Raw genomic sequence first — 27,347 nt, forward strand, 5'->3', positions numbered from 1 at the left:
AAGATTTGTGTTTACAGCCTGTTTTTGCTCTCCCTAAATGGTTAAAAATCAGTTAGTACTGTTTTAAAGAGAAAATAAAATGTGAAAACTATTTACTGTCTTTTTTCTTCCATTCTGATATTCTTTATACTACATTTTAAACCTATTACAACCTTATTATCAAAAATGTACTTAGTTGTGGCCATGACAGTAAAGCAAACTAGAATTTGAGAGAGAGAGAGAGAACTAAAGAGAGAGACAAAGTTAAGAGGTTAGTGATAAAAGTGTCCCAGTCCTCAGATGCTCCCCAGGGAAACACATACCAGTTGCACTTCTGCTGTGTATGTCTCTAAGTGGCTCTAAAAGCCTGCAAGAGACACCACTCCCACTAATCTTAATGGTGGATCATTTGTCACGCGCACAATGCAAGCGGCCAGGACACACACTCACAAAGTCTCTTTTTGTTTTGCTTTCTGAGGAGTCGTCTAAGTGCCAAATGCCAGATATTCCTATCCAGTCTCAGTGTGCAGCACAGTCTCAGTTCCTGTTAGCCTGATAATCAATCTCCCCCTCCCTGCTATTGGATTATGCTGATCATCCAAAAATCCAGCATGAGACGTACACACTCACAGACTGTTGTATATAAATCACAGTGAAATTAATAGAAACCATTTAAATGGAGCAGAATTGATTAACTATCAGCATGGTCATATTGGAGCACAGCTTTTCTCTCTTGTGTGTTGTTTGGGGTGGGGAAGGGGGGTGTATTCCAGCCTGTTTGGGGAGAGGATTTCACTGTCTGTGCAGAAAACAACTCACAGCTCACTAAATTAACCTCAGAGTGGATGAGATCAAACTTTTACAGCACTAAAGGGTCCAGTTTTTCAGCTCTGTGCATATCTGTGTATGTTACAGATCTCGTACATGATCATGGTCTGACTGTAATATTATTCTCATGCACTTCACCAGGATAATGATTCACTAAATCAATGTGTGTGTGTATATGTGTGTGTGTGTGTGTGTGTGTGTGTGTGTGTGTGTGTGTGTGTGTGTGTGTGTGTGTGTGTGTGTTGTGTGTTTTCAGTGCACAGAGAGTCAGCCCCAGAGTGCAGTGTTCCTTCCAGAGTTCGCCCTCTCACCTCAGGGCAGTTTCATGGAGGATGCTACAGAGGATCAGTTTCTAACCTACAGATATGACGACCAGGTCGGTCACATACTTTTTACTGTTGCTTCACCAGTATAGGTTTGTAAAAGCTGATGGTAATATTGTGAACTGAAATGTCATCAACTGCTATTATTTGCTTCTATGCTGTTTCTTTACCTAAATTTTATTATTTCTATATCTTTGTCCAGATGCTGGGTTTTATTTATTTATTTATTTTCACACATAAAACCAGGTCCAAATAGGGAATACTGCTGTTACTTGGGCTTCACCTTTGACATGTGAATGACAGTCATTAGGCCAATTAGTCTTGATAAAAGGCAAATTCCAGACTTCTGTGATGTGCTGATCATTTCGAAGACTATTACAGATTAAATTTGTACATTTGGCTTATGTTGCACCATAAAACCTCTATAGACCTTATTCCAAGTGAAAAAGAAAAAGGATATTCATGTTACTGTGAATGTCAGCAGAACTGGGTAAAAAAACAAACTGGATTGGTAAGCAATTCAATGCATGAAGTGACACAACCATGGAATTATAATTATGTAATTTAATACAGAATTTCATTCAAATGGTTCACATAGTCCTGAAGACAACATTTTTCACTATTAGCATGTCTGACAACATTGTTGGCTGTGCTCTTTACTCTTTATTAAAACAGGGTGATGCAATGAATCATCTCATCCCACAGTTCTTTTGGCTGTACTGTAAATGGACATATGTTTTGCTATTCTTCTGACAGAGTAGCTGCTCAAGGTGTGTTTGCTGTCCCAAGGTTGATACCAAGTGCTCAGGAACAACACTGGGCTGTGATGGGATTTGGGCACAATAGCCAAAATCAGACTTGCCTCACAGATGCCAAAAAGATTTAATTCCAAAACACAATCATTACAAAAGAAACGGCTGTGTTGTTGTAAATTTAGCTGATGTCTAAATGACGACTATTGTGTACACAAACACACAGACATGCATGCACTCAAACATGCACATACAAATGCTGCACACACATTCATGTTTAAGGCTCCGTGTAGGTCCTTAGTGTTACTGTGAGCAGCAGATGGTGTTGCCTCAGTGCAACAGAGTGGATCAGAAGCTACAGGCTGAATAACAGGTGAAGGACTGTGGGCTTTCTGATGTACATCTCATCACTACTATAGGCTGTATAAGCTGGATGCGCTAATGTTGGCATACTCCAGTTGTTACTCCTTGTCAGTGCACCGCAGGTAGCAGATTTTTGTGTCAGCGGTGCTGCTTCCTTTGTTTTTCCCACCAAGATGGTTAACACTGCTCTGTCACATTTCTAGTTCATTGTCTATCCTACTTTTCTGCTTCATGTAGACGCAGAGTGCGAGCTTGAAGATCAGCTAAGTAGTACTCCCAATAACGGTCCCAGGGGGCTTCCAGGCATCCTCAGCTAAATAAGGATTAAAGTTTGATTTCAGTGTATCACAAGTGTATCACAAGAGGATCTGAAGTGTTTTTGTGATTCTTTCATTCAGTCGACATACCTTAGGTAAGATGTAAAGAATTTCTAATTTTATCCTTCAGCCCTTTTACAATCCCGTCCTCCTCTGCTTACACTGTGTTTACACAGAAGGTGTAGCATTAACAACACATCAGCAGAGCAGCAGCCACATCTCAGTGCCGCAGACACAGACGGAGCACTAGCACTCTGACCACTCAGGCTAGTGTTAATTTTGTCAGCTATTTTTAGATATAGTCTTAGTCCTAAAATAAAAAGTCCATGTTAGTTTTTGTCACATTTAGTCAATCTCATCCTTTTTATGTTTAGTCAATTTGAGTTGACTAAAACTCCGGACATTTTAATCTTGTCTTAGTCAAAGAAAAACATAAACATTTTAGTTTAATTTTAGTCGACGAAAACACTTGAAATTTTAGTCTAGTTGTAGTCAAAGCCAAGAATGAGCATTTTAGTCAAACTTTAGTTAACGGTTTCCAAATAAGATTTCATCCAATAAAGTCTGTCCAATCTAACTCTTGCATTACGAATCAATCAGAAAGTAACCAGAAAAAATAAAACCTTTACAATCAAAAATAGCATTGTCCAATAGCCCTGCAATAAATCCTACTCTTATAATGTTCAGTTTTGTCATCACTTTGCCAGAAAGGCGTTGATTTTATTCTGCAATTTTGTAGGCCTTAGTGGTAGTGTTATACTAGACTTTGTTATACAGTAAGTGTTTATAATAGGTTGTACACTACTATTTCAATAAATTTGGAAAGAAAATATTAGGAACCTCTTTGCACACAAAGCAAGCTAAGTACTAGACAGCTAACTACTGCCCAACAGATTTTATTCATGCCCAAAACAATCCTCCACATTATATGTTGTGCATTTTAATAACCAGTAGATGTCTCAAATAGACTACATTTAGCTATCATAGACCCATTCAAAATGGACAAGACCTGAAATGTGTATGGCAATTGAGTTGTGTGTGCTTTAACATGGATAGCATGTTTAAAACACCAAAACAAACAAACTTGTCTTAAGCAAAATGTTGGCCAGTATAGCTGACTGGGCTACTGACTTTCAGTGAAACTAAATGCAGCTGTTGTTGTGAGATGCTAATAGATAATGTTACACCACTGCCTTTAGGCTTAATGCAGCTTTAAAAGTAAATTAATGTTATTTAACATCTTAACATGAGGTTAACTCAGTTTCTGTGTGGTACGCACTACGGTGTCTCTTCAGGATTGTGGTTTTTTAAGGTTTTTTATTGTCATAAAGTGTGACTAAAAGCTTGTGTAAGACAGTTGGATTGTCAGATGCGTATGAAACGGATGACTGAAAAACGTGCTGTTAGGGCAGGTGGCCTGAAAAGCAAGGAGGCATTATAGATCTATAAACTACAAAACACTTAATCCAGAAACTTTTCTGTCTCTGCAATACTTTCAATCCTTTGATGTGTAGATACCATGGGTTTTTTTTTATCATAATCTTATCAATTTCAGATGTTGATTGTCTCAAATAGCCTGGGTCTGTTAGATGTTCATGTAATGTTATTGTAAGAAAAGTCAATTTTTTTTATACAAGGTATTTACCTTTATTTTCATATTTTTTATAACGCGTATCTTTGGCTATTGTGACTAATATGTGCTATGATTATTTTTCTGCCAAAAGATTTTTAGAAAATGTTCACTCTTTCTTAACCTATATTAAAAAGTAATCTTTTTTTATATTATTGTATAATTTTGCAACTGATTTGTATAGACCTATGTTAAGACCCATAAAAAAACAGTCCCATAAGTCATTTGTGCAAGATTAATACGACCCATAGTTACATTTTACTATTAAGCAAACTGTAGCGGTTGTGTAAGACATCATTAGTCACTTCAGCAAATACCCAAAAATGGCTCTGTGCATTCAAGTGACAAAGCCATTGTAGCGGATACTACACTATAAATTTAAATTTGCACCCCCTGAAAATTTGGGCACTACCTTCTATTAAGGGAAAATACATAAAGCAAATTAATCAGTCTTAAAATAAGGAATAGTAAGCTTTCGAATCAGGATTCTGTCTCTGCTTTAAATGACTTGGGACAACACTAAAGCTCCAGTCAGTAGGAGTAAGTGCTAAGTACTAGATCTAATCTAAAAGACAAAGTGCAAGGAGATGAGGTAAAGAAGTGCACCGAAAGTGCACAGCAAATACTACTTAGATTGTTACAGGCTGTAGGGTGTTAGAGGTGTTAGGAGAGGAGGTATTCTCGGAAGAGATGAGTCTTCAAGAGTTTCTTCAACTGCTCTGATAGCATTTGGTAGCTCTTTCCACCATCGGGGAACCACAAACAAGAACAGTCTGGACTGTGATTGCATTGTGCGCAGGGATGCGAGATGATGTTCCTGGGTGCAGGTGGGTGCAGGTATTAGTGACTTGAATTTGATTTGGGCAGCCATGGGTAGCCAGTAGAGTCAGTGCACAATGGTGTGAGATATAGCTTGGAGAAGGTTGGTGGGAATGGGGTCCAGCGCACATGTAGTAGGACATCTACCAATCAGGAGTTTTGATACCTCGCTCTTGGTGAGAGGGGTGAATGAGAGTAAGTAATGTACATTTGACCTTTGGAGATAAAGAGGGACACGTAGTAGGACTGCGGCACGTTACGCTTTTTGGTGCCTTGCATTCAGCTAGAGGGCTGGGTGAGGGAGGAGTGAGAGAGTGAGTGAGGGATTGCTACATGTTTGGTTTGTTGTTGTGTTGCCCTCTGTGATAGTGGTGAGCATGGAGAGTGATGTGTCCTTAACCGGGATTGTCTCTGAGTGGATCAGAGAATTGGCTACTGATCACCAAAGATAAATGAGGATTCATTTATTGAACCACTTTTGCAGCATTATCTCAGCTGAATCCCTTTCAGTTGGACCTGAAGTTTCAGTGCTGACTTCACTGTTGGCTCCCCCAGTGAGGGGGAGACGCTCCCTGTACTTAAAATTCAGGGGTTCCAATAAATTCAGCCAGGGCTGTATGTATTTACTTAGTGATGACTTTCCTTTGTAAAATATTTTCAGTTTGTTGACTAAATCATTAGTCTCTGTCCCTGAGTGAGATTTCCTTATCTGGTCCTTTCTTTGACATCTACAGGCAGCGTGACCCCTAAAGGTTACAAAGTGGTTCCCAGTTCTGCTGTTAATTTTATTATCATGACAAAATATTGGCCTCTTCGGGTTGGAGAAAGGTGGTTCAATGTCTGGCCAATGTTTATTCTGACATTGTTATTGAGGTGAGAAGGGCATTTGGAAAGTCCTGAGCATGTCTGAAAAGTTTTATTGTGGAGTGTGAGAAGGCCATTTGGTGGGTCCAAATTATTCTCCCACCTTATCTCTCAGTGGAATGCAAGAATAGGCTCCTCTGTACCCCCTTTAGTGGCTGTAATAATTATGACTGGAGCAGAAGAGAATGTCAGGTGACATTGTTATAGAGCCAAAAAATCTTCCAAGTGGCTACACCACTGCTCCTCCCTCTTCAGCCAAAGTCATTGTGATGCCCTCTCCACCTCCTTGGCACTGTCTGTCACACATCTTTCTGTGTTTTTGGCCTGTGATTCCAAGCGTCTTAAGAGCTATTTCCAGGGACTGTCCTGGAAAGCTTTTCACTCCTGCCTCCACTGGCACACATCTTGCCCTCCATCATTTTGCAAGTAATGATCCACCAGTGGCTGGTACTTCTGCAGCTTTCTCTCAAACAACTCCTCTATGCGCTCTTTCAAAAGGATAGTTAGCTCCAGCTTTATGATGTTCTTGATGGATGTAGACCAGATTAGCGGGTCTGGACTCTGTGTGGTGTTGATAAAGTTTTTGTTTTTGTGCCTAAACCTAACCAGACCTTTACCATAGCATTGTCACATCATGAAAGGGTTAGTTATTTATTTTTCAACACTGATTATTAGAAGTTTATCTGTGGCATAACTCCTGCCACTGGAAGGGGTGCTAATACATGAAATGGTCCAATGGGTTGTATCAGAGAGCAGGGAGAAACAAGCTATATGGTCATTTAGATTGGAGGATTCGTTGCCTGTTTGTTTACATTTGGAAGAGCTTTATGACCTTAAAGGATAAGTCTGGCGGTATTTTATTTCTGTTACTGTGAATTTGACTGTCTGACAGTACCGTCTAACTTCCCTACCCTGTCTGTGGTTCTCCCATTGGTTCTTGCTGAAGTTGTAAAAATGGTTAAAAAAAATATAGAGCTTCATTATTAAAAAAATGAAGGTTCACTAATTTCCTAAAACAGTAGGACAATATTTTTAGCTAATATTACTCAAACAGGAGGTTATAGTACTTTCGTTGGGGACTATTTTCATTGCAGCTGGCAGCAGGACAGTGTATGTGGGATTGAGTCAAAATTGTTGGACAATAGAGGAGCTCTAGCTCAGAGGAATAAATATATTAGGCTTTGTAGACGCAAGTAGCTCTTGTTAGTAGACTACATTCAGTGCTGGTTTGGGTCTTTTTCATGGGATTTGTTGACACGAAGAAAAAAACCACCAGACTTAATATTAAATTTGTATGGCTGCTGGGAGATGCTGCTGGTGCTGTGTGACTGGTGAGTTCTTTTCAGGTCAGATTTATGGATAAATGGTGCTGGTGCCATTTTTCTGACCAGTATTAGGTTGGGTTCTATAATTTGGGGAACTTGTTGTATTGCATTGCTTACATACTGCAAGCCACTATCGGATGTGTCACAGGTTACGTGGATGCATTTGATTGGAGCAAGAAGCCAATTAATTCATCCTACCATGTTCTTCATTATTTCACTCAATAACTTTGATCTAATTTCCTGCACTTTCCAGGTACACTCAGAGAGACACTAAGTTGATAAATGTGTGTTGGCTACAAGGATTGTAGCAAGTGTTCTAAATCAGCTTTACTATCAGCGCCGGCTAAAGCAGTTCTTTTTTAGACAAGTCAATCATGGAGTTTCAAATTAGATTAGAATTGCTTTAGCACAATAGAAAAGTGAATTGGTTTAGATTTTGCAGTCAGAGCTATTACTAGTTATTTTTCAGTCAATGCCCACATCCCTTAATGCACACTTTATAAATGCAAATATTATTTTACCCACACACAATAGCACAGAGCAAGCTTCCATCTGTCCATCCATCCATTAGCTATACCGATTATCCTTGAGTGTCCTTGGACTCTGGGTGGAAACCGGAGCACCTGGAGTAAACCCACGCAGGCACAGGGAGAACATGTAAACTCCACACAGTAAGGCCCCAGCCAGCTGGCATTGTGAAACCCAGAACCTTCTTGCTGTGAAGCGAGAGTGCTAACCATTGCACCACTGTGCCGCCCCATAGCTAGCATTTTAAAAGAAAAACACAATTTAACAAGTTGATTAAAAAAAACTTTGCTGCCTATAGGTTCAACTTAGTGGGGAAACTGAGATTAAAGGCTTGTACTTAAAAAGTACTGTACATAGGTTCCGGCACTATAAGTAGTTTTGGCCTGGTATTGCATTCCTGTATGAGTTCTGTGTGCTTTGATGAGGAGCATGAGGTAAATTTCTACTCTCTGCTGTTTGAAGAAAAAGCCTCAAAAATACAAATTGTTATGAAAGCATTTCTCTAGTTTTCATGCCACACAGAAAATGAATCCTGTATGTTGTGTCAAAGCGTATTGGGTTTAGTCACAGCCACACACATGTATACACATACTCATTGCACCCATTGTTCTCTTTAGAACTTTTGCAATATGGAGAATTTTTGTTCTTCTTTTTGAATCTGGCACTGGAGTGTGGTTAACCAGATCTCTCTGCATGGCTTTGGACAAACATCCATATAAATCAGTTAAGAACTTGAGAGTGTATCATGAGTATCATACCAATGATCCCTAATGAAACACAGAAACCTTGTTTGGAGAGATTCTACTTGGATGAGATATCTGGAGTCCTCTGGCAGTGTTGTTATTGTACTGTTGTGTGCTACAGCCTTGCAATGAGACTGCACAAAGGTTGAGGATGACACTATGTTTCTGTGAGGAAATGTTTGAGCATTACAAGAATAGAACCCAGTGCATAAAGCACTCCTTTCTATATGGCTTTTACATTCAGAGACGAATGAGCTTCCTTCCATTAATGACTGTCTTTTAGTGCTTTTCTTTCCAGAGGAGATGGACTCTTTTGAAACATTTAACAGGGCTCTTCTATTCATGTGGCTCAAATCACCCAAGTGTGTGTCACTGTAAGGCCTTAGCTAAGAGGGGCGAAGCTACATACAGGAGATCTCTGAGAAAATTTGGCTTTAGTGGAATGTTTTTGGCATATTGAATTTGTGAATGTTGCTACGTTAGATGACGTTTACCAAGCACTTTTTTAGGAAAACCATACTAAAACTGGGTAGGGGCTCCCTTTGCTCGCATAAAAGCCTCAATTTCATGGCTCCTTCATGGCAAGGATTCCACAAGCTGTTGCAAACATGCTTTGAGATTATGGTTCATGTTGACATGATTGCATCACATAATTTCTGCAGATTTGTCAGCTCCCATTCTACCACATCCCAAAGGTGTTCTATTGGATTCAGATCTGGTGAGTGGGGAGGCCACTGAAGTACACTAAACTCATTGACATGTTCATGAAACCAGTTTGTTTTGTGACATGGTGCATTATCATGCTGGATGTAACCATTGGAAGATGGTAAATTGTGACCATAAACTCATACACATGGTTAGCAACAAAACTATGATAGGCAGTGGCATTCATACAATGACTGATTGGTATTAAAGGGCCTAAAGTGTACCAAGACAACATACCGAACACCATTACACCAACATCAGCAGCCTGGACTGTTTACACAAGGCAGATTGGGTCCATGGATTTATGCTGTTGATGCTAAATTTTGACCCTACCATCTGTGCGACTCAGCAGAAATCCAGATTCATCATACCAGGCTACATTTTTGCAGTCTTCAACTGTCCAGTTTTGGTGAGCCAGTGTCCACTGCAGTCTCAGATTTTCTGTTCTTGGCTGACAGGAGTGGAACCCAACATTGTGTTCTGCTACTGTAGCCCATCCACCTCAAGGTTGGACATGTTGTGCATTCTGAGATGCTTTCCTGCTCACCACAGTGGTAAAGAGTGGTTATCTGCATTACCATAGCCTTTGTTACAACTCCAACCAGTCTGGCCATTCTCATCTAACTCTCTCATCAACAAGGCATTTCCATCCATAGAGTTGTTGCTAACTGGATGTTTTTTGGGTAAACTCTAGAGACTAATGTTGGATGTTTGGATAAATGTACTGTACGAATAAACAGGTGTACAGGTGTTCCTAATGGAGTGCTCGGTGAGTGAATGTGTCTAACTTCTTACTGGTGAGAGTTACTGACTCCTGTGAATCTGTCCCTCCATTTCTTCAGTTTTGCTGCAGTTTGTCTACAAAAACAAAACAGTAAACCCATGCATTTTCATTGCGTCAAGTGGCAATCACCCAAATTATAACCATTTATTGTTTTTTTTACTGGTTATAAAGGTTGTAATGATGACTTGTAAGTCTTGTATTTTTTTGCCTTTTGTGAAGTTTGTCTAGTAAAGTTATATGACTAAATGATAGATTGCATATAAAGAATTTCTGATGAATTATTCATCATATCCACATACCTGGTTGGATAACGGAATAATTTTGCGCTGTGTTAAGTTCGTATGCGACCCAGATTTGCGTATATGTCCCTGTGAACCTTGCAAATCATCATCACTCCTCTTCCTTGTTCCCAGGAAACTGTCGGGGATCCGACCACTAAACGTCTCTGGAGACCTGACAACTGCGTAATAAACACTCATCACGGTAATCGTAAGACGGCGAAAGCCTGGTGACTGTATGTCCTTTTTTCTTTTATCCTTCTTGACTAAGGCTTTGAGGGTTTCTGGATTTTTACTTGTGAATGAACTGAACTAAACAGTGGTTGGAAATACGTCCTTGTTTTGACTTTTCTTTGCTGGATACCGGGAAATCCCAAAATGTAGTGTTTTAGTTGAGTGAACTGAACTGAATTGAACTGTTAACTGGGAAATCCCGCGGCAGAGTATTTTTGTTGCTTGAACTAAATCTTATGGAACTGGACTGAACTATAACGAACTTTGTTTTTTTTCTTTCTTCCCTTGACCTTTGCTCTAATATAAATTTTGAAAATTGAACAGGTTGGGTGGTTGACTTTATTTAAATTGAGTGTTTTATTCCACTGCCTTACAATCAATTATAAATTTTTGTTGTACAAGATTATCAGGGTTCATTGTATTCATTGTAATGTATTCTGAACGCATGTATCATTTGTTGGGATTAAACGGCTACATTCCTCACAGCAGTGGAAAGACATGCTGAGCTGTACTGTTGTGGTCCCTAAGGCTTTCCAGTGTTGAACCAGTGAGATCCGTTTATCACTGTGTTAGTGAAGGTAGTGGTGCTATTTTTTTTTTTAAACAAAAACAGATATAGATATATTCAGCACAATTTGGTCTGTGGGTCAGTTTTAAATATTGCCGGGAGGAATACAGAAGTCTGTGAGAACCAGCACACCTCCCACATATAATCAAGGTAAAGGACTGCTTGTGTGCTGTAGAAAACATTTCAGTTGCTCATGGCTTAATATTTACTACAAGTGTATTTTGGAGGAAAAACAAAATGAACAAAAATATAATAAAAAGAAATATCAAATCATACTTTGTATTTGCAGTTAGCTTAGGGTCCCCCTGACCCCCTTGGATCCCTTGGTAGACCCATCTAATAGTACATCCAAGTGCATATTGCAGTATTTGTCTATAAAACAGCATTAGCACTAATCAGCATAACTTGCTATACCATCATGTCAGGCATTTGAGGAATGGTATTCTTTGTGAGATTGTTGTAAATACTGTTAAGTCTCAAATAAAAGCCAGTATTCAGACAATGGCTTATTTTGAAATAAGAGTGATAGTAAAAAAATTCACACTGTAGCAGCAATTCTGCTATAGTGTCCAGCATGAGCAAGTAAAATCCAGTCCCCAATGAAGACCACATAAAAAATTATTGTAGAAGAATGGTATTGTTCTGTAGATAATAATATATTATTATACTATATTATTATTAGATTAATCATTCAGAAGTCCTGCTTTCAATAAAACTTCCTACAGAAGTTTCACACTAAAAGCATGCATGGAAAGGAAGGGTATATGCCTTATAAACTCCTTAAAGGCTTTTAATGTAAAACAGTTTTCATGAAGCGTTCAGTTTCACTGACATTAGCTTGATAATAAAACACTTGTATAATAAAACACTTGTTTAACTGATGGAATTATTGCTGTGGAAATGTATGTTATACCAAATATATCAAGTACACAGGTGAAGTGTTGAGTGGTTCAGCTTTGGTTTTAATTGCCCCTTTTTTGTTTTAGATGATGTGCAACCCACAATCCAGGGTGTTTGTTTACCGTTTACAGCTTCTGGGCAGCAGACAGGTCATCTCTGACAATTTGCACTTAGGCCATGTAAGCTCATTCACATCATTAAGCTGTGATAACACCTGTATGAAAAAAAATTTTTTAGAAGACACAAATGTAAGATACATTTTTTCAACATTCACACACACACACACACACACACACACACACACACACACACACACACACACACACACACACACACACACACACACACACACACACACACACACTCACACACACGTACACACCTGTGTGTAACCCAAACCTAACCCAAACCTAACCTAGGCTTAAGGTGGCTTTTTCACCTGCTTTTTATCTCATCATATGGCCCTGTTTTGTAAAAAGGCTATAAGTGTCAACACGCAGTTGATATTTCAACATGCCTTTGATATTTCACCGGATATTATGTTTACACAGAGCATCTTCTTTAATAAACGTGTGTAATCAATCAATTCTAGTTTTGTTTTTGCCTCAGGCCCCTTAGCAAGCAGTGTAATCCATTGTAGCAGTCCCTTGAGTGTATCCTTGAGTGTGAAAGAGAGCTAATTTTCTGGTTCAAAACCTTGTAGTTGCAGACAGCAATATATATGCAATCAGATTCTCATTCAGAATAAACCAAGTTGCTTCTAGAATAAAGATTGTGTGTGTATACTGTATGTGTGTGTTGACACGGGGGCTGTTTGCACACCTTGTGACTATAATGTGAATAATCCTGGAATAATCTCCTTATCATCTGCCTCTGCCAGAGCAGCCCCAAATAGTAATTCATATTAAAAATCACAGCTACTGTCACAACGAGGAAAGGGAGTTGACTCAGAGCTGGCTCGCAGCTTGATGCTGGCTAGCATTTCAGTAGGCTCACATTTATGATTTCTAAAGGTATGATTGGGCCCAGGGTACATAAATGCAACATCAAGGCATGGTGCTTGACCAGCTGTGCTGAAATGCTTGAAAATGTTAAGATGTCAGGCTTTCACAGCTCTGACGCAAGTTCTTGCTCATTGTCTGACAGAGGTCTGGGCCACAAATAGAGAACATGACGCAGGTAAGACACATGACAACAGGGCAGCTAGCAGCAACAGCTTCCACTGAGGCTGTCTCTTTCTGTCTCTGGGTGTGACTAATCCAAGACTGCATTCTCTATTCTTCTCCCTTTGCATGTTTTATATTCTCTGCACCATTCTTTCCTGGCTTTGGCGCTTTGAACACTGTCTGGTGTCTAGAAGAGCAGAGGCAAAAAGTTTTACACTAAGAGCAGAAGTGCCTGATCTCATGTTTTATTGCACAGCCTTGATAAATTAGTAGGAATACATGGGAATGAAAAAAAAGTCTATTATGGGAATAGAGTCCAATCATAATTTTTTACCTGAATTTGGGAGGGTGAGACGCTCACTGACTAATAATTCTGTCATTTCCCTAAGGCTTTGCTACAATACAGGCTTGCTGCCTCAGACTAACATAAATCTGCAGCTATGTATGCCGCTGGCTCAGCTGCATTTCAAGGGAAGCGTTCACTTCTATACTGTCTATGTGAAACAGATGTTAAAAGGTGATTTGAGAGGAAGGATGAGAGTGATACTGAAGATCGATGGCTCATGTACAGCACAGAGAGGAAAGTGAAATAGGGTAGAGATGTGGGCTTTGTTGGATCGTAACTCAACCATCAAACTCTTCACAGAGAGCAGTGTCCAGGCTGAGGCTGAACTACGTTATTGTTCTGAGCCCTCATTCTACATTAGTTTCACTTGTAATTGTCATAATAATTCCCATGATTGTAATAACGAGAAAGAGTAAAGCACTATTCTTTATCATGCATTTTCCTTTTGATTTTTTTTGACCACTTAAGGGCACCAGAAATAGGTGTAATAGAAATTTTGATGCATTATCGTTAAAGTGCTAGCAAAAAATAGTTTTTTTACACATTCAGTAAACACAGAGCAAAATTAGCATTCATTTTAATTAACGAATGCTTAATGGTATTAACCAAGATCTGAGGTTTCAGATTGATTGAGGAATATGGGCATGACCTATTAATCGAAATTACGTGATAACGCTTCCTAAGACATGATTCCAATTTGCCTGATGGTGGTGCTATAATTAACAACCAAAAAATTAAAAACTTTGAACGGCCTGCCTCCCAACACTGTAAGTCCATATGACTTGAAATTTGGCACAGGTATACATCTCAGTGTCTTCTACAAAAAAAGCATTTTGGACAATAAATGCCACCATGATGGATGTTTTTTTTTCTTTGCAAATTTGCATAATGTTAAAAACAGTAATATGACCTAGACTTTTTGGATTCCAAATCTATCAACACCAAATTCGGTATATAGTTTTGATCAAGAGGGGTCAAAAAACTTGGCCACCATCAACCAAATAACTGTGCAAAAGGGTGGGGCTAAGCGGAAAATTGGCCATAAGTCAAGGTGTCTTAGAGCAATCCTTATTAAACCCATTGGGGACATCTGGCACTGTGTCCTGAACATACAAACTAATACACATAATACTTGAGTTATACACTTGTGAAAATAACAATAAATCAGACATACCATGCAACCTGGATCAATTGTCGCTGAGACAGGACAAAAGACAGCTTAGCATCATAATAGCACCTTGCATTCTTTTTTCTCTTTTCATAATCCTGTCATTGACTGCAGTAAAATTATTGACTTTTGCTAATTGTTGGGGGGAAATATTAATAAACAGCACTGAAGTATTTTTTTTCATCAGTGAGCTCCTCAATGCATGTACTATTTGACAAACAAGATAGGATGTTATTTACTACATTGACACGTTGTTGAATTTAGAATTTTTTTTCCACCTACATTGTGATGATGAAACAGTGTGTTGGCATTGGTCTCACTCCTTCTTTAAACAGAATTAAACTAGCTGAATGTATTTTGCTCAGCTTTGTCAAGTCTGAAACTCACTTGTTGCTGCTTGCGGCTTTAATATTGGGCGATTGAGCTGCTTCCTTCTGTTGAGTGCAAAAAGATTAGAATCCACAAATTGCCACTTGCAGCTATATTTTTGGAGTTATGCTTTTGTCCCTTTGATGAATGTAAGACCAATAATCACTCCCCGTTTAGCTTTTTTTGGTCCCCACCAACTCACAAAATTGTAAAAATTATCTTGCTCTGCTATCCGCTAGATGCTTCACTAATGTTCACCAGAAAGTCCCACACTTTGTCTGTCTGATGTTTAGTGCTTGGCAGGTAGTGTACAGTGGGGTTATCAGAGCTTTTTTTTTTTTTTTTACTGAAAACAGCTGCTGTAAACAAAGTTGATGAGAGAAATAAAAATAAATAATTAAGAGAACCTAAAAAGCTGTGAAAAATTACAGAGTTGGTGATAATTCTCTGTGGGATACCTGGATCTGTTAAGCTCTGTAGCCTACAAATCCCTGATCTCTCTTTGTTTGTCTCTTCTGCATATTTCTTATTCTACAGGCATCTGCAAAGAAAAATGAACTGACATACATAAAAACATTTTAACACACACATGTGTTAACAAGACTGACTGACTGGATATGGTGGACTGCTTTAACTTAAATATTCCTGAGTGTAGATACACTTCACTAAAGTCAACGAAAACAACTGTGAAATGCTATATTTGCAAGAGGGTACTCACAACAAAGTAGGGGAACAAAAGGTCCCTGCTTAAATAGCTGCTATATCTACTGTCCATCATATTACAGTAAGAATTTTGCAATACCTTTGCGTTTTTGATAACTTGAGAAGGACGAGTCCACCGCCTCAGTTTAGTGCGGGTGTTGCACCATATTCTGTGACTGGCCAAATTCTTTGACCTGTGATTTTGTTGATATTTATATTATTATTGATAGATATTTGCTGAATAAAATAGGATGATAGTTTCTTACTGTGCTTTTTAAGCGACTGTTGTACAGCCCGGTAGCAAAAACTGACACTGTTTTGAAAATGAGTCAGGACAGAGTTAATGAATGTCACAGACCCGTGACAAAATATGTGGTCAAAGCACCCTTTCAGCACAGCAGATGTCTGTGGTTTAGGTATTATACTGAATGAAATAGAAACAGTACACATTTTTTAAGCTAAGAAATGTATTCATTTCCCATCAAACAAACTGCTAACTAAAAAGAGTAGATAACTACTACTTTATTGAACTGTGCTAAGTCATTTGATCCATTATTAAATTAAAAATATTGATTATTCTAAATTTAATGATGAACACGGTGACATTGCTAGTGGAACGGACAAGAAACATGAGCTGTTAAATCATATAGGTTGTAAAGGAGCCTGTAGTTCCTCTGATGTTTTTCATTAATAATTTTACTGTTTGTCTTATTTTTCTCTTCCAAATAAGTTTGTCTAACCTGGGATTGTTTTCGACTTGTCTAACTGTCTGACTGCTTGTGTTTCAGTCTCATTTCATTGTAGTGATGTCACCATGTTCCCAGATCTTGGCAATTAACTGAGTACAACGTTTAATCATTAATAAAAATAATGGACTAAACTATTGAATACCACAGGTTTAATAAATTCGGCCTGTCCTTTATATTGTGGATGTGAACCACTTGAAAGTTTAATTGCACTCTTGTGTTTAACAACCAAGTGGATATATTTCTGTAGTGTCCAACTGCAGTCAACTGTATCTTGTACATGTTTAATTATGCTTGCACATGTAGTTTCTGGAAAACTGGCCTCTTGGGTATTTTTTTTTTTGTATTAAAGCCCTTGCACTGCTTTGAGTTTTCATTCATTCATGCTGTAAAGTTTGCTTTAATCTCATAATTGAGCTTTATCTCCTGAATTTGAGTGCATGTTTGAAAAATAAGCAGAAATTTGGGCATGACAACCTGAGAGCGTGTAAGATGCCACCACAGACAGCAACAGCATAGACTCATCAATTATAATCATTGGTATTTGGTTGACATCATTGTTTAGAATAGATTAGGTTAAACATAATCTCAATATTATATTTTTCTGTGTCGTACTTCTTCAGAATAATTAACTTAAATCTTGACAACAGCACCATTGTCCTCTGTGGGGAACCTAGTTTTAAGACACTTTTTGTTCCAATGTCATTTGTCAGCGTTAATGGTCACAAATACCCAATGGACACTTCTTGCTGTAAATATGAGGAGGGTAGAAAGTTAACAATCAACTGGACACGATCCTGCTTGAAGCTCATAGACTTTCTTGCTGAAAGTGAAAAGTTTCAAGTCGACTGAATCTCTGTACTTGACCTAGACTCACATTTTCACCAATTAAGTCCATCACCGATTCATATTCAACATATTGTGAAAGCCACTAAGACCAAGACAAATAAAAAATGTACTGAGCCATCAGTGGGATAGATTTAGACCTTAATGATTCCTAGAATATCATACACTTATCAACAACTAGTAACAAAATATGACAGGACAGTGTGATGGGAGGTCGCTTGGCAGGAGTGCTCTCAAATAGCAGAAAAAAGGGAAATTGTGATTGTGGCCAAATGACTCTTAGCTCCATTGCTTATTTTTGAGATGACACATGCTGGAGATTAAATACCCTGCAGGCCCACTCTGATCCGTGGTGAGAATGTGTGTGTGTGTGTGTGTATGTGTGTGAGTGTGTGTGTGTGTGTGTGTGTGTGTGTGTGTGTGTGTGTGTGTGTGTGTGTGTGTGTGTGTGTGTGTGTGTGTTTCACCTACTTGCTGTGAGTAAATAAATGCTGCCCCTTGGTTGGCATATTGATTTATGATGAGATTATAACTCTGCACATACTTTAGCACCAGTCGAGCCAGCCTGTTGGATTCTGGAATGTTTGTAGTGTATGTATGGATGTATTTATTTACTGTATATTTGTGCATGCTCTGTACACTCCTGTAAGCTCTGGAAATCAGTGAGTGTGAGTGGGGACTGTTTGTAAGAAATTCTTACAGACGAAACTCTGTCATGATGACGCAACAGCTAATGTATATATACAGTATTTCTGTTTCAGAAGAGGATCAAACTGTTTTGGGAAGTATTTGTGGAAACAGCATAGACAGGTTAACAAGCCTATCGACTAGTAGCTTACTGACGGGTTTAGCTGTCTCTGTCTGTGATGTGACCATTTCCTTTCAAGCTATTGTATTCCCTTGTGACTTCAAGGACACTGATTGATCAGCTTTGGTTACTTGTATTTGGTTGTAGGTGCAGTTTGTTGATAGTTAAGACAACATAAAGATGCTAAAGTAAGCCTCACTAATCCTCATCTTTACACTGTGTCTACACAGATGACCTAGTGCCAGTTGCATGTTAGCAGAGCAGCAGCAGCAGCTCCAGTGCGCCGTAAACAAGAGGTGTTCAGGCATAGAATTGAAGTTGCAGGTTATGGAAGCGTTACGAGCCTTACAAACAATCACTACAGTTATGCGCGTGAAGTGCAAAAAAATAGACTTGAAAGATAAAAATATGCTTCTGGCCTCGTTTAAGGGTATATAGCAGAGTAAACCCTGAGCCAGTACGCGGTCTCTGGAGGCAGCTGGATTGATTAATATAGATAATATATAATATATTGTATATTTTCCGTCAGACAGACGGATGACTGAAAGACGTGGCTGAAATACCTTCTGGCATGCCGTTATAGTAACCAAAGGTGACATCCTCACTCAAACTTTAGGGGGGGGGGGGGGTTGATTGAGTGAGAGAGAGAGAGAGAGAGAGAGTGTGTGACTGTTTTATCTCATCTCAACAGGTGATAACCAGACTCATGATACTGGTTATCCAGAATCAACAAGGTTAGTTTTAGTGAAGCCGGTAACCCAAAGAGAGACAGAGACCTCAGGACGACACCCAGCGATATGGAGATTGGCTGCTAGCCAAGTTCTGCAAACTTTTTATCTCGCCCCGGACAAACTCTGAAATAATGAACTTCAAAACAACTCGCCACATACTGCCAACAATATCGAATGAGTGTTTTTTAAGTCATACAATTTCTTGGTGCTCACCTTGAACTTGCATCTTGTCAGTCCGTTTTCTATCTGCTTCTTTTGCCTCCTTTGTCTCTTTTTACAGGAAGGTGGGCATGCACATATACACACGCACACACATGCGAAGCATCTTCTTCTTTTGTTGTATGTCTTCTATGTTTGGTACAATGAATGCTGCCTCCATCCGTGTGCTAATTAAAAACAGAAAAATATGAGCTTGAACATGTATCCATTGATGACAAATTTTGGAGGGGGTCAAATTTCCCTCTTTTGTACATCGGGGGCGGGGACATTTCCCCCGATCAATTACGTGCATGATAGTGTAAACAGTGTAAACAGGCAATTGCAAGCCAGTACGCTCCTATTCAGTAGTGAGACAGGGTGACCCATCCCCCTGTCGCTCTTTATTACTATGTCAGTTAAGGAATGTAAACACAGTCACTGTGTGCTATATACAGTAATTAAAGTAAAATTAAATTACAACCTGAACATTTACAATACACTTATCTAATGTTGTTCTGGTGCTGTTAGTGGGTGGAATCCAATGTTGAACAACAAGAAAAAAAAAACCTAAAGTGTCAATGTCTGCAGTCAGACTGCCATTAGACTGCCTCATGTATTAAGTACACCAACTGTACTCCTTGTTATGTTATTTCAAGTCCTGCAGAGTGCCATAGAAGCTCCTGCACACTCAGTCCTGTGTTCATCCTGTATTATAGAAAAGAGGGGGTCTAACTGCCTTAGCTGTCTTTCCTTCATGGGTCCAGTTGTGCTAATAGCAAATGACCAGTTGGTCAAAATTCACAGCAATGGGTAACAATATTAGCTCCAAGCTGATTCAAACTAGTGTGTATTCCAAACTATATTTTTATTTCCTTATAGTAAAATGCTGGGCTTCTCTGATCACCACCTGTTAGTCTGTAAGAATGGCTACAACAATTTATTTTTGGTGTCCACCACCACAGCTATTTTACCAATTAAATTGCATTACTGAAATTCAGTCATTAAATTGACAATTTTGGCTAAATAAACTCCATGAGATACCAGTAAGATATTTATTTCTTAGCAAAAATACATTTTAATGTCAACCAGAAGGTTGCTAAGGTTAGGTCTAGATAAGGATGAAAGTATAGTAAGACAGGGCGTTCTGCTGTGAAGCTTAATTAGTCAGATATAAGTGGGGAAGGTTTAGATGGAGTTTAAGTTACAGTAGAGACAAAGGTCTAAATCAAAGATAATAGCATGATCTTAATGTAAAGATGAATGTGAGCATTCTGAGTTGTAGGCCTATATTGGATTAATTTTTTTATTTCCACTCATGCCCTTCAGATTCTTAAAAGGTTTACCATCAGGGTGGGTAAAATACTGTTCAAATAAATAATTCTAAATATTCACTTGTGCGCACATGCACACACACATACACACATATCTACACACATACACACATACACACACACACACACACACAGACACACACACACACACGCACACACAGACACAATAAAGGTGTGCACATTCAGGACTCAGTTGAAGTACTGGAGACTTTTGTTGTGCTGTCATAGCAACTGGTCATGAGCAGAGTGAGTGGTGATGTGTAATCTCACTTAAGTATCTGATCTCATGTGGTTTCTCCTGGGTAAAGACATATCTATGGCAACCATTTTGACGGAGGGTGACATTCACCGAAGGCCCATTGAAAACCAGCCTTTTGATACTGTCAGATCGCATCTCATTAGGCCTCGGCCCATTTTCAGCTCCACATTCTGAACGTTTAATTAATGCTGTTCATTCTCATATTGGCAGCAGGGTTATTGATCATCAGTGCAAACGTCGCCTAGTTTTCTCATTCTCCCTCATCCATAATGGCATTTTCTTCAAAGTAGTCTCGCATAACCAGATCTATCTCCACAGCGCTCTGACAGCGCTGGAGAATAATCTGGCTGCACCTGTTACCATTCTATTGTAGGGGGAAAAAAAACGCTCTGGCTTGTTTGTATTTCTTTAAACCGATCATAATTGTCTTGGGTGGGACTAAGCCCGGGATTCAGTGACGGTGCTGCTTCAAAATAGTGTTAGGTGGAACATTTGCACGTGGAGAGGCGATCACTGTCAGTATTATGGCTAATTCGCAGCAAGGAAAACGGCACAAAAAACAGTAAAAGACATATGATGGCTGTGTGATTGCACCAGTGAAATCTTCATCAACACCTTTTCAGCGTGTAAGATTGCTATCTCAGAGGTTGTTTCCTGTAGTGAAGGGGATTTTGAAAATGGTAATAGGCCAGAAGGGGAGGGAGGAGAATGCCGTGTGAGACATGTGGCCAATGGAAGGCTTATACCCACAGCCTACATCCAGTGGGTCAGAAGATCTTCAAAATAACTGTGTTCTAAGATCACAGTCACAGACATGCTATGTTGGCTAGATTTAGACTGATATATTGAGTCCATATTGGTATTTTGTTAACACAACTAAAAGTCTCAAATGTTGCAAGCAGCCTCTGGAGACTGCAATGATCATTTCACTCCAGTATAGGAAAAAATGACCAACACACTAAAATATGTGATATTCTGAGAACCTTAGCAGTTGTTAACTCAAACTGTCAAGTTTCTTTTGTGGGTGACATCAGAAGAAAGCTCAGGGGATCTTTATTATTAAAATAATTCATTTGTTCGGGATCATGAATGTACTTAGCAGATTTCTTGCCAAGGGATGAGGTTTGATAGCAATTTATAAGGAGTTAAATCCAAAATCTGATCTGCTTGTCAATTGTGCATCATTTCAAATTCCTAATCTGTTTAGGTTAAGCTTCATAATTTGCAATTTAAATTTAAAATGAGTACATGTCAGTGATTCATTTCAGATCTGTAATTACCTTTTGTTGCCTGAAAAGACAGAAACACAAAAGATTTCAGGGGCAGCTGAAGTTCACGGCCTATAGCTACAACATGAAAATTAAAAGAGCAGAAGATATAAAGTAAGATATAAGATATAAGTGATACCTGCTTACTTTGCACATCTTTTTATGAATTCCTTGCTCCAAGTAGTGGTTGTCCTGGTTCAGAGACTGTTCTCCCATAAAAAACGACCACATAGGGTGTTTGGATAAACAGCTTATTACAACCCATAGACGCTGAGACAACATCAGTTTTTTCAGCAAATGCCCCAAATTGACATGTTTACTAGAGGACAAAGCCCTCTCGCAGCTGTGGTAACTATTATGAAAGCAAAGGATGGAGTAAGGTGTTATTTTTATAGAGCCACAAAGTCTGTGCATGGAGGAGGTCTTGGTGGACGGATGGGTTGATAAAACATTGGACTTTAACAAGGGGGGACCCCTGGTTGTTTCCTGTTTCAAACCAACAGCCAACAATGTTTCTTTTTACAAAGATCATGATTGTTCATATAACCTCAACTGAGTGTTTATTATTTCACCTTGACAACGAATGTTATCTCACTTTAATGAATTACTTATTTTAACACAATTATTATAACCAAACCTTTACCATAGCATAGTCACTACATAAAAAGGAAACGCTCCAATGGATTGAATCAGAGGTTTGAGGCCCACATTCAATGCACTCAGCTGATGTTTGTCAAGAAATTGTTCCGGCATGTAATTTCTCCTTAAACTATATTAAACAAATGAGAGACAGTATGTTAATTAGTGAGCTTTAGAGGTGTTAATAAGTGTAATTTTTGCTAGTGATGTGGCTCTAAGGATGGCAATTATGGTCTGTAGATCAGTTGTTCCACTTTGGTTCAGAATGAAATACCTCAACAACTATCACATGGAGTGTTGTAAAATGTTGTACAGACATTCATTGTCCCCGGTGGATGAATCCTTCTCTGATTTTTTCTCTAGCACCACCAACAGATCAAAATTTTGATTTGTCCAGTACTTGCACATTACTGATTAGTAAATGTTAGTATACTAACATGCTAAAAAAAGATGGTGAACATGGTAAACATACCTGCTAAACATCAGTATCAGCATGATTAGAATAATAAATCAATTCCTTTAATTGCCATTGAATATTTCTAAAACAACAAAATTTGCTTTGCAGCCCTGAAAATTTAAAAGAAAAAAGAAGCATATGTAAATATAATAAATAAATAGATAAAATTGAGTAATAACTATCCCTGAAAAGGTGTAAAAACAGTATATACGAAGCATAAAATGTATCAGTAGTTTGTGGTATTTCATTGTAATTTGTAATAATACATTTTGTGAATTCACAATTTGTGAATGGTGAATTTTAAACATGGACAGACATTTTTCAGCGTTTATTGAAAATGACAGTCAGTGATGGTGGGAGAGAGGGAGATTTGGAGGTTGATGCTGTTGTGGGAGATGATAGGATGATGGGTGCAGTGCTTTGCAGAGTTCAGCTCAGTGACGGCTCTGAGGTAAAGGCTGTTATTGACTTTTTATGTGTGGGTTTTTATCACCCTGTTGCATCTCCCAGAAGGCAATAAGGTGAAGAGATGGTTGCAAGGGAGAGTTGTGTCTCTCAGAATACTGCTGGCTCTGTAGAGCCAGTGTGATCTGAGGATTTCATCCAGTGAGGGTAGGTAGTGGCTGATGACGTCCTGGGAAGTGTTTATGACATTGTCATAAACACATTGTTTCAACATCGTCTCCTTTGTTAAGAGGAGAAAGAGGAGGGGCAGGCGTGCTACTTAGAGGCGGTGCCAGTGTTCTTCCTTTGTTTCAACCGGAGAAGAGAGTAATTCCTCTATAAAACTTTTAAATTGTTTAATGTCCATCTTGCACTATGACCTATTAAAACATTAAACATGATGATATATGAAACTAATTGCACTATTAATGACAGAAATGGAACCATACAAGCACAGATTTCATAACTGTACATGATTCAAAACCCTCAACATACTACAAATGATCAACTGACCAAACAAAAGAATAAATGGAACATGGAACTAAGAACTAAGAACAGAAATCTGAGGCTGCATGAGGCACTGGCTTAGCAAAACTGGACAGTTGAAGACTGGAAAAATGTGGCCTGGTCTGATGAATCTGCATTTCTACTGAACTGAGCAGATGGTTGATTATGAATTTGGCATCACTCACACTCTTTAGACCCCTTAATACCAATCAGTCATGGTTTGAATTCCACAGCCTGTCTCAGTGTTGTTGCTGATCATTAGCATCCCTTTATGGCCACAATTTCCCATCATCTAAGGGCTACTTCCAGCATGATAAAGCACCCTGTCACAAAGCAAAAGTTGTCTTAAACTGGTTTGGTCATAACGTCTGTCATGAATTGTCACTATATAAATAAAAGTGACTTGACTTGAATTGACTTGGTTTCATGAACATGACAATGAGTTCAGTGATCTTCAGTGGCTTCCCCAGTCACCATATCTGAATCCAATAGAGCACCTTTGGAATGTAGTAGAATGGGAGACTGGCTGCTGCTACAAATGGATGTGAGTGTCACTGGTCCGTAGTCATTAAAACAGCTGGTGGTTCTCCTCTTTGGCACAGGAATGATTGGGGCTGATTTCATGTAGGTGGGGATAGTGGAGTGAGACAGATGTTGAAAAACATCTGCGCTAGCTGGTAGGTACAGTCTCTTAGCAGCCTTCCAGATATCTCATCGATTCCCCATGCCCTCGCAATTTCACTGAGCTGCCATCATTCTGCAATTTTTTCAAGCATGCTGACATCAGCATTTAGTTCAAAACCAAAGTACAGCCGCACAGAGCTCCTAATCTTTTCATTCTTGGAAAGAAAGTGAATGAGTATATTTTCTAAAATATTGATCTACTCCATTAAATATGCTACAAATACATGGTTCCAAAAGTGTGGGTAACGTGTAGAATGCTGATAACAGATAGACAGACAGACTTCTGCAGGGATAACTTAACCTGCTGCAGACAGTACCAGCTTCAACTATGCAAATAAATCACTAAATACAGAATACTATGCCTTGATTTTTATCTTCGTGCCTCATATTATAGTTCATATCTCATATAATAAAATTTAATTTGAAAGTCTGTCATATGCAAGGTGAGGATACAGGATGGGTGATGGCTCGTTTATGGAAAGTTATAGATTAGGAGCTTGTAGTGATTAGTAAAAAGACAAATGAACAAAACTGGCTTACACACAGATGGGTAGATGAGTTTGCCAGCAGAAACAGAAACCCAAAAACATGTAATCCAGTAACAGGGAAAAAAGGAAACAGGAACACAGAAACACCAGGAACACAAGAAACATGCAAAGGAAACAAAACAGACAAACTGACAAAGAGTGAGAGGAAAACAGAGACTTCAATACACAAGGGAGGCAAGAGTAACAGGGAAAACAGTTGAAACTAAATGGGGTGGGGCAGGCAATCACACAGATGGGAAAAAAAACAAAGACAGGAAGTAAAACAACCAAATACACAACAGGTAAGACAAAACTAAATATAACAGGAAGCACAGAGTCCATATGAAATCACACAAGGACCAGATTGGGAAAATAATCAGTAGAATATTTCTCACCAGTTCTCCAGACCTTGCACCGGCTTCTAGTTTTCACACAATATAATACAAATTCTTACTGCTTGTATGTAAATCTCTAAATGTCTTAGCTCCAAATCTTACAATATTACTGACCTGCTTATATGAAACATCCAGCCCTCTTAGATCCTCTGCAAAACATTTGCTAGCTGCACCAAGAGTGAGAACAAAGATTGGAGAAGCTTTATTCAGTTATTATGTCCAGCACTTGCAGAACAAATTACCAGGGGATCTAGGGTGTGCCCCCACTCTGACCGCCTTTAAAGTCAGAGAGGCCAGCCTTAGAAACACAAAAGTACGGGGCTGAGTGGCTGAGTGAGGTTCGTCACTGACTGACTGACTGACTGACCGAGTGCTTAAGTTATATCATTGGTTGGCCGGCTGAGTTTTGGAGTTTCCCCACTGGCCGTTACTCTTTTTAAAATGAATTGGCACAAAGTTTCTAATATGTCACCTGGGGGTTGTTTACAGGTATTGTTACCAACTTGGATTTACTGACTTTTCAGACACCTTTAGCAACTTTTTTTTTTTTTGAAAAAGCACCTAACGAAAAGTCCAGTGAATTTTTTAACAAACCTTAGCGACCTTCCATAGCAGAGAGTTGCAAGTATTGCCCTACAAGCGCGATGCTGGGCTTCCCTCCCCAGGCACACATCTCTCTTGATCTAATTCGGCTGACATAGATGAATTGAATGAGCTTCTAATGTTCTCCGTGATTTATCATTTTACAGCATGTAAAATGATAAAGTAAATATAAAGTAAAGTAAAATATAACCAAAATCACAGCACAGCCATTGTCTTTAACCTATGTGTATGGTTATGGAGATTTTGTCAGATAAATTTGCTGTTACGAAATCAGGATTTTAGCAGTGCAGAGCAGCAGCTTGGAAATGGCTTGGAATTGACTGCTAGTTAACATGTAGTCTTAATGGGCCGTGTTTCAGTCATTATTTCATACTTTACACCATTGTCTGACAATAGAAGCAGAAAATCAAGCAAATGAGAACAGCTTTATTGGGAATTCGGCTGTATGAAATGACTGTATATGTGAGTACAGAGTGTAGGAGAGAAGTAAACAGATAAAGGGCTGAAAATGACTGACACTAGGCAGAATGCAAATTAGATGTGATCACACCATGAATATGCTAATGCAAGCAAAAATTAGCGACTTTGGGACCAGACTTTAGCTACTTTCCATTGAAAGTGGTTGTTAACAGCAAAAGTTTTCAACTACGTCCTCAGTTTCGCACATTGACCATATACCGTCCAGTCATATACCAGGTTTTGACCTAGTCTTGTTATACCAGTATTGGCCCCAAATGTTGAAAATGTTCATGTTTTTCCAACCTCTTTTAAAGTTTAAATTTTTGTAAAGTACTTTGGAACTGCCTCATGTATCATTTGTGCTTTATACTGTATCATATGTGGCTGTGAACAAATGCGAACTGTCAGCTTCCAAATTCTCATTTATATTTATTTATCTGGATCCATTGTTTAATTACTACACACACTTTACTGACAAAAAGCCGACATTAAAAGTTGCCTCATGGCCCAACATGCAGCAGGGGGATCAGCTATTACATCTGGTTTTAACACTTTCCCCCTGTGGTTATCTTGGAATCACGTATGCATCAGCGTATAGAGCTGTTGAAAGAGAAACACGGCATCACCCAGAGTGGCTGCTTTACCTGCCAGTTATGGAAAACACGCAGTCACATACACACACTAATGTCTACAGCCTGGGGGTTCTATACCAACTATTGTATGAAACATCTGGAATACACAGTTTGGTATGGCT

General features: G+C 38.9%; 1 protein-coding gene across 2 annotated transcripts in view; it reads left to right on the plus strand.

Annotated features, from left to right (window-relative positions):
- The window catches only part of LOC120791725 (ADAMTS-like protein 3), a 174,481-nt gene that overhangs the window by 32,327 nt on the left and 114,807 nt on the right, over nucleotides 1–27,347 (plus strand). For both annotated transcript variants that reach the window (XM_040130335.1, XM_040130344.1), the window contains exon 3: nucleotides 1,064–1,183. In XM_040130335.1, coding sequence (XP_039986269.1) covers nucleotides 1,064–1,183 — 120 coding nt within the window. The remainder of the gene's footprint in view (nucleotides 1–1,063; nucleotides 1,184–27,347) is intronic.

Source organism: Xiphias gladius, chromosome 1 (genome assembly GCF_016859285.1).
Source record: "Xiphias gladius isolate SHS-SW01 ecotype Sanya breed wild chromosome 1, ASM1685928v1, whole genome shotgun sequence".
Classification (NCBI taxonomy): domain Eukaryota; kingdom Metazoa; phylum Chordata; class Actinopteri; order Istiophoriformes; family Xiphiidae; genus Xiphias; species Xiphias gladius.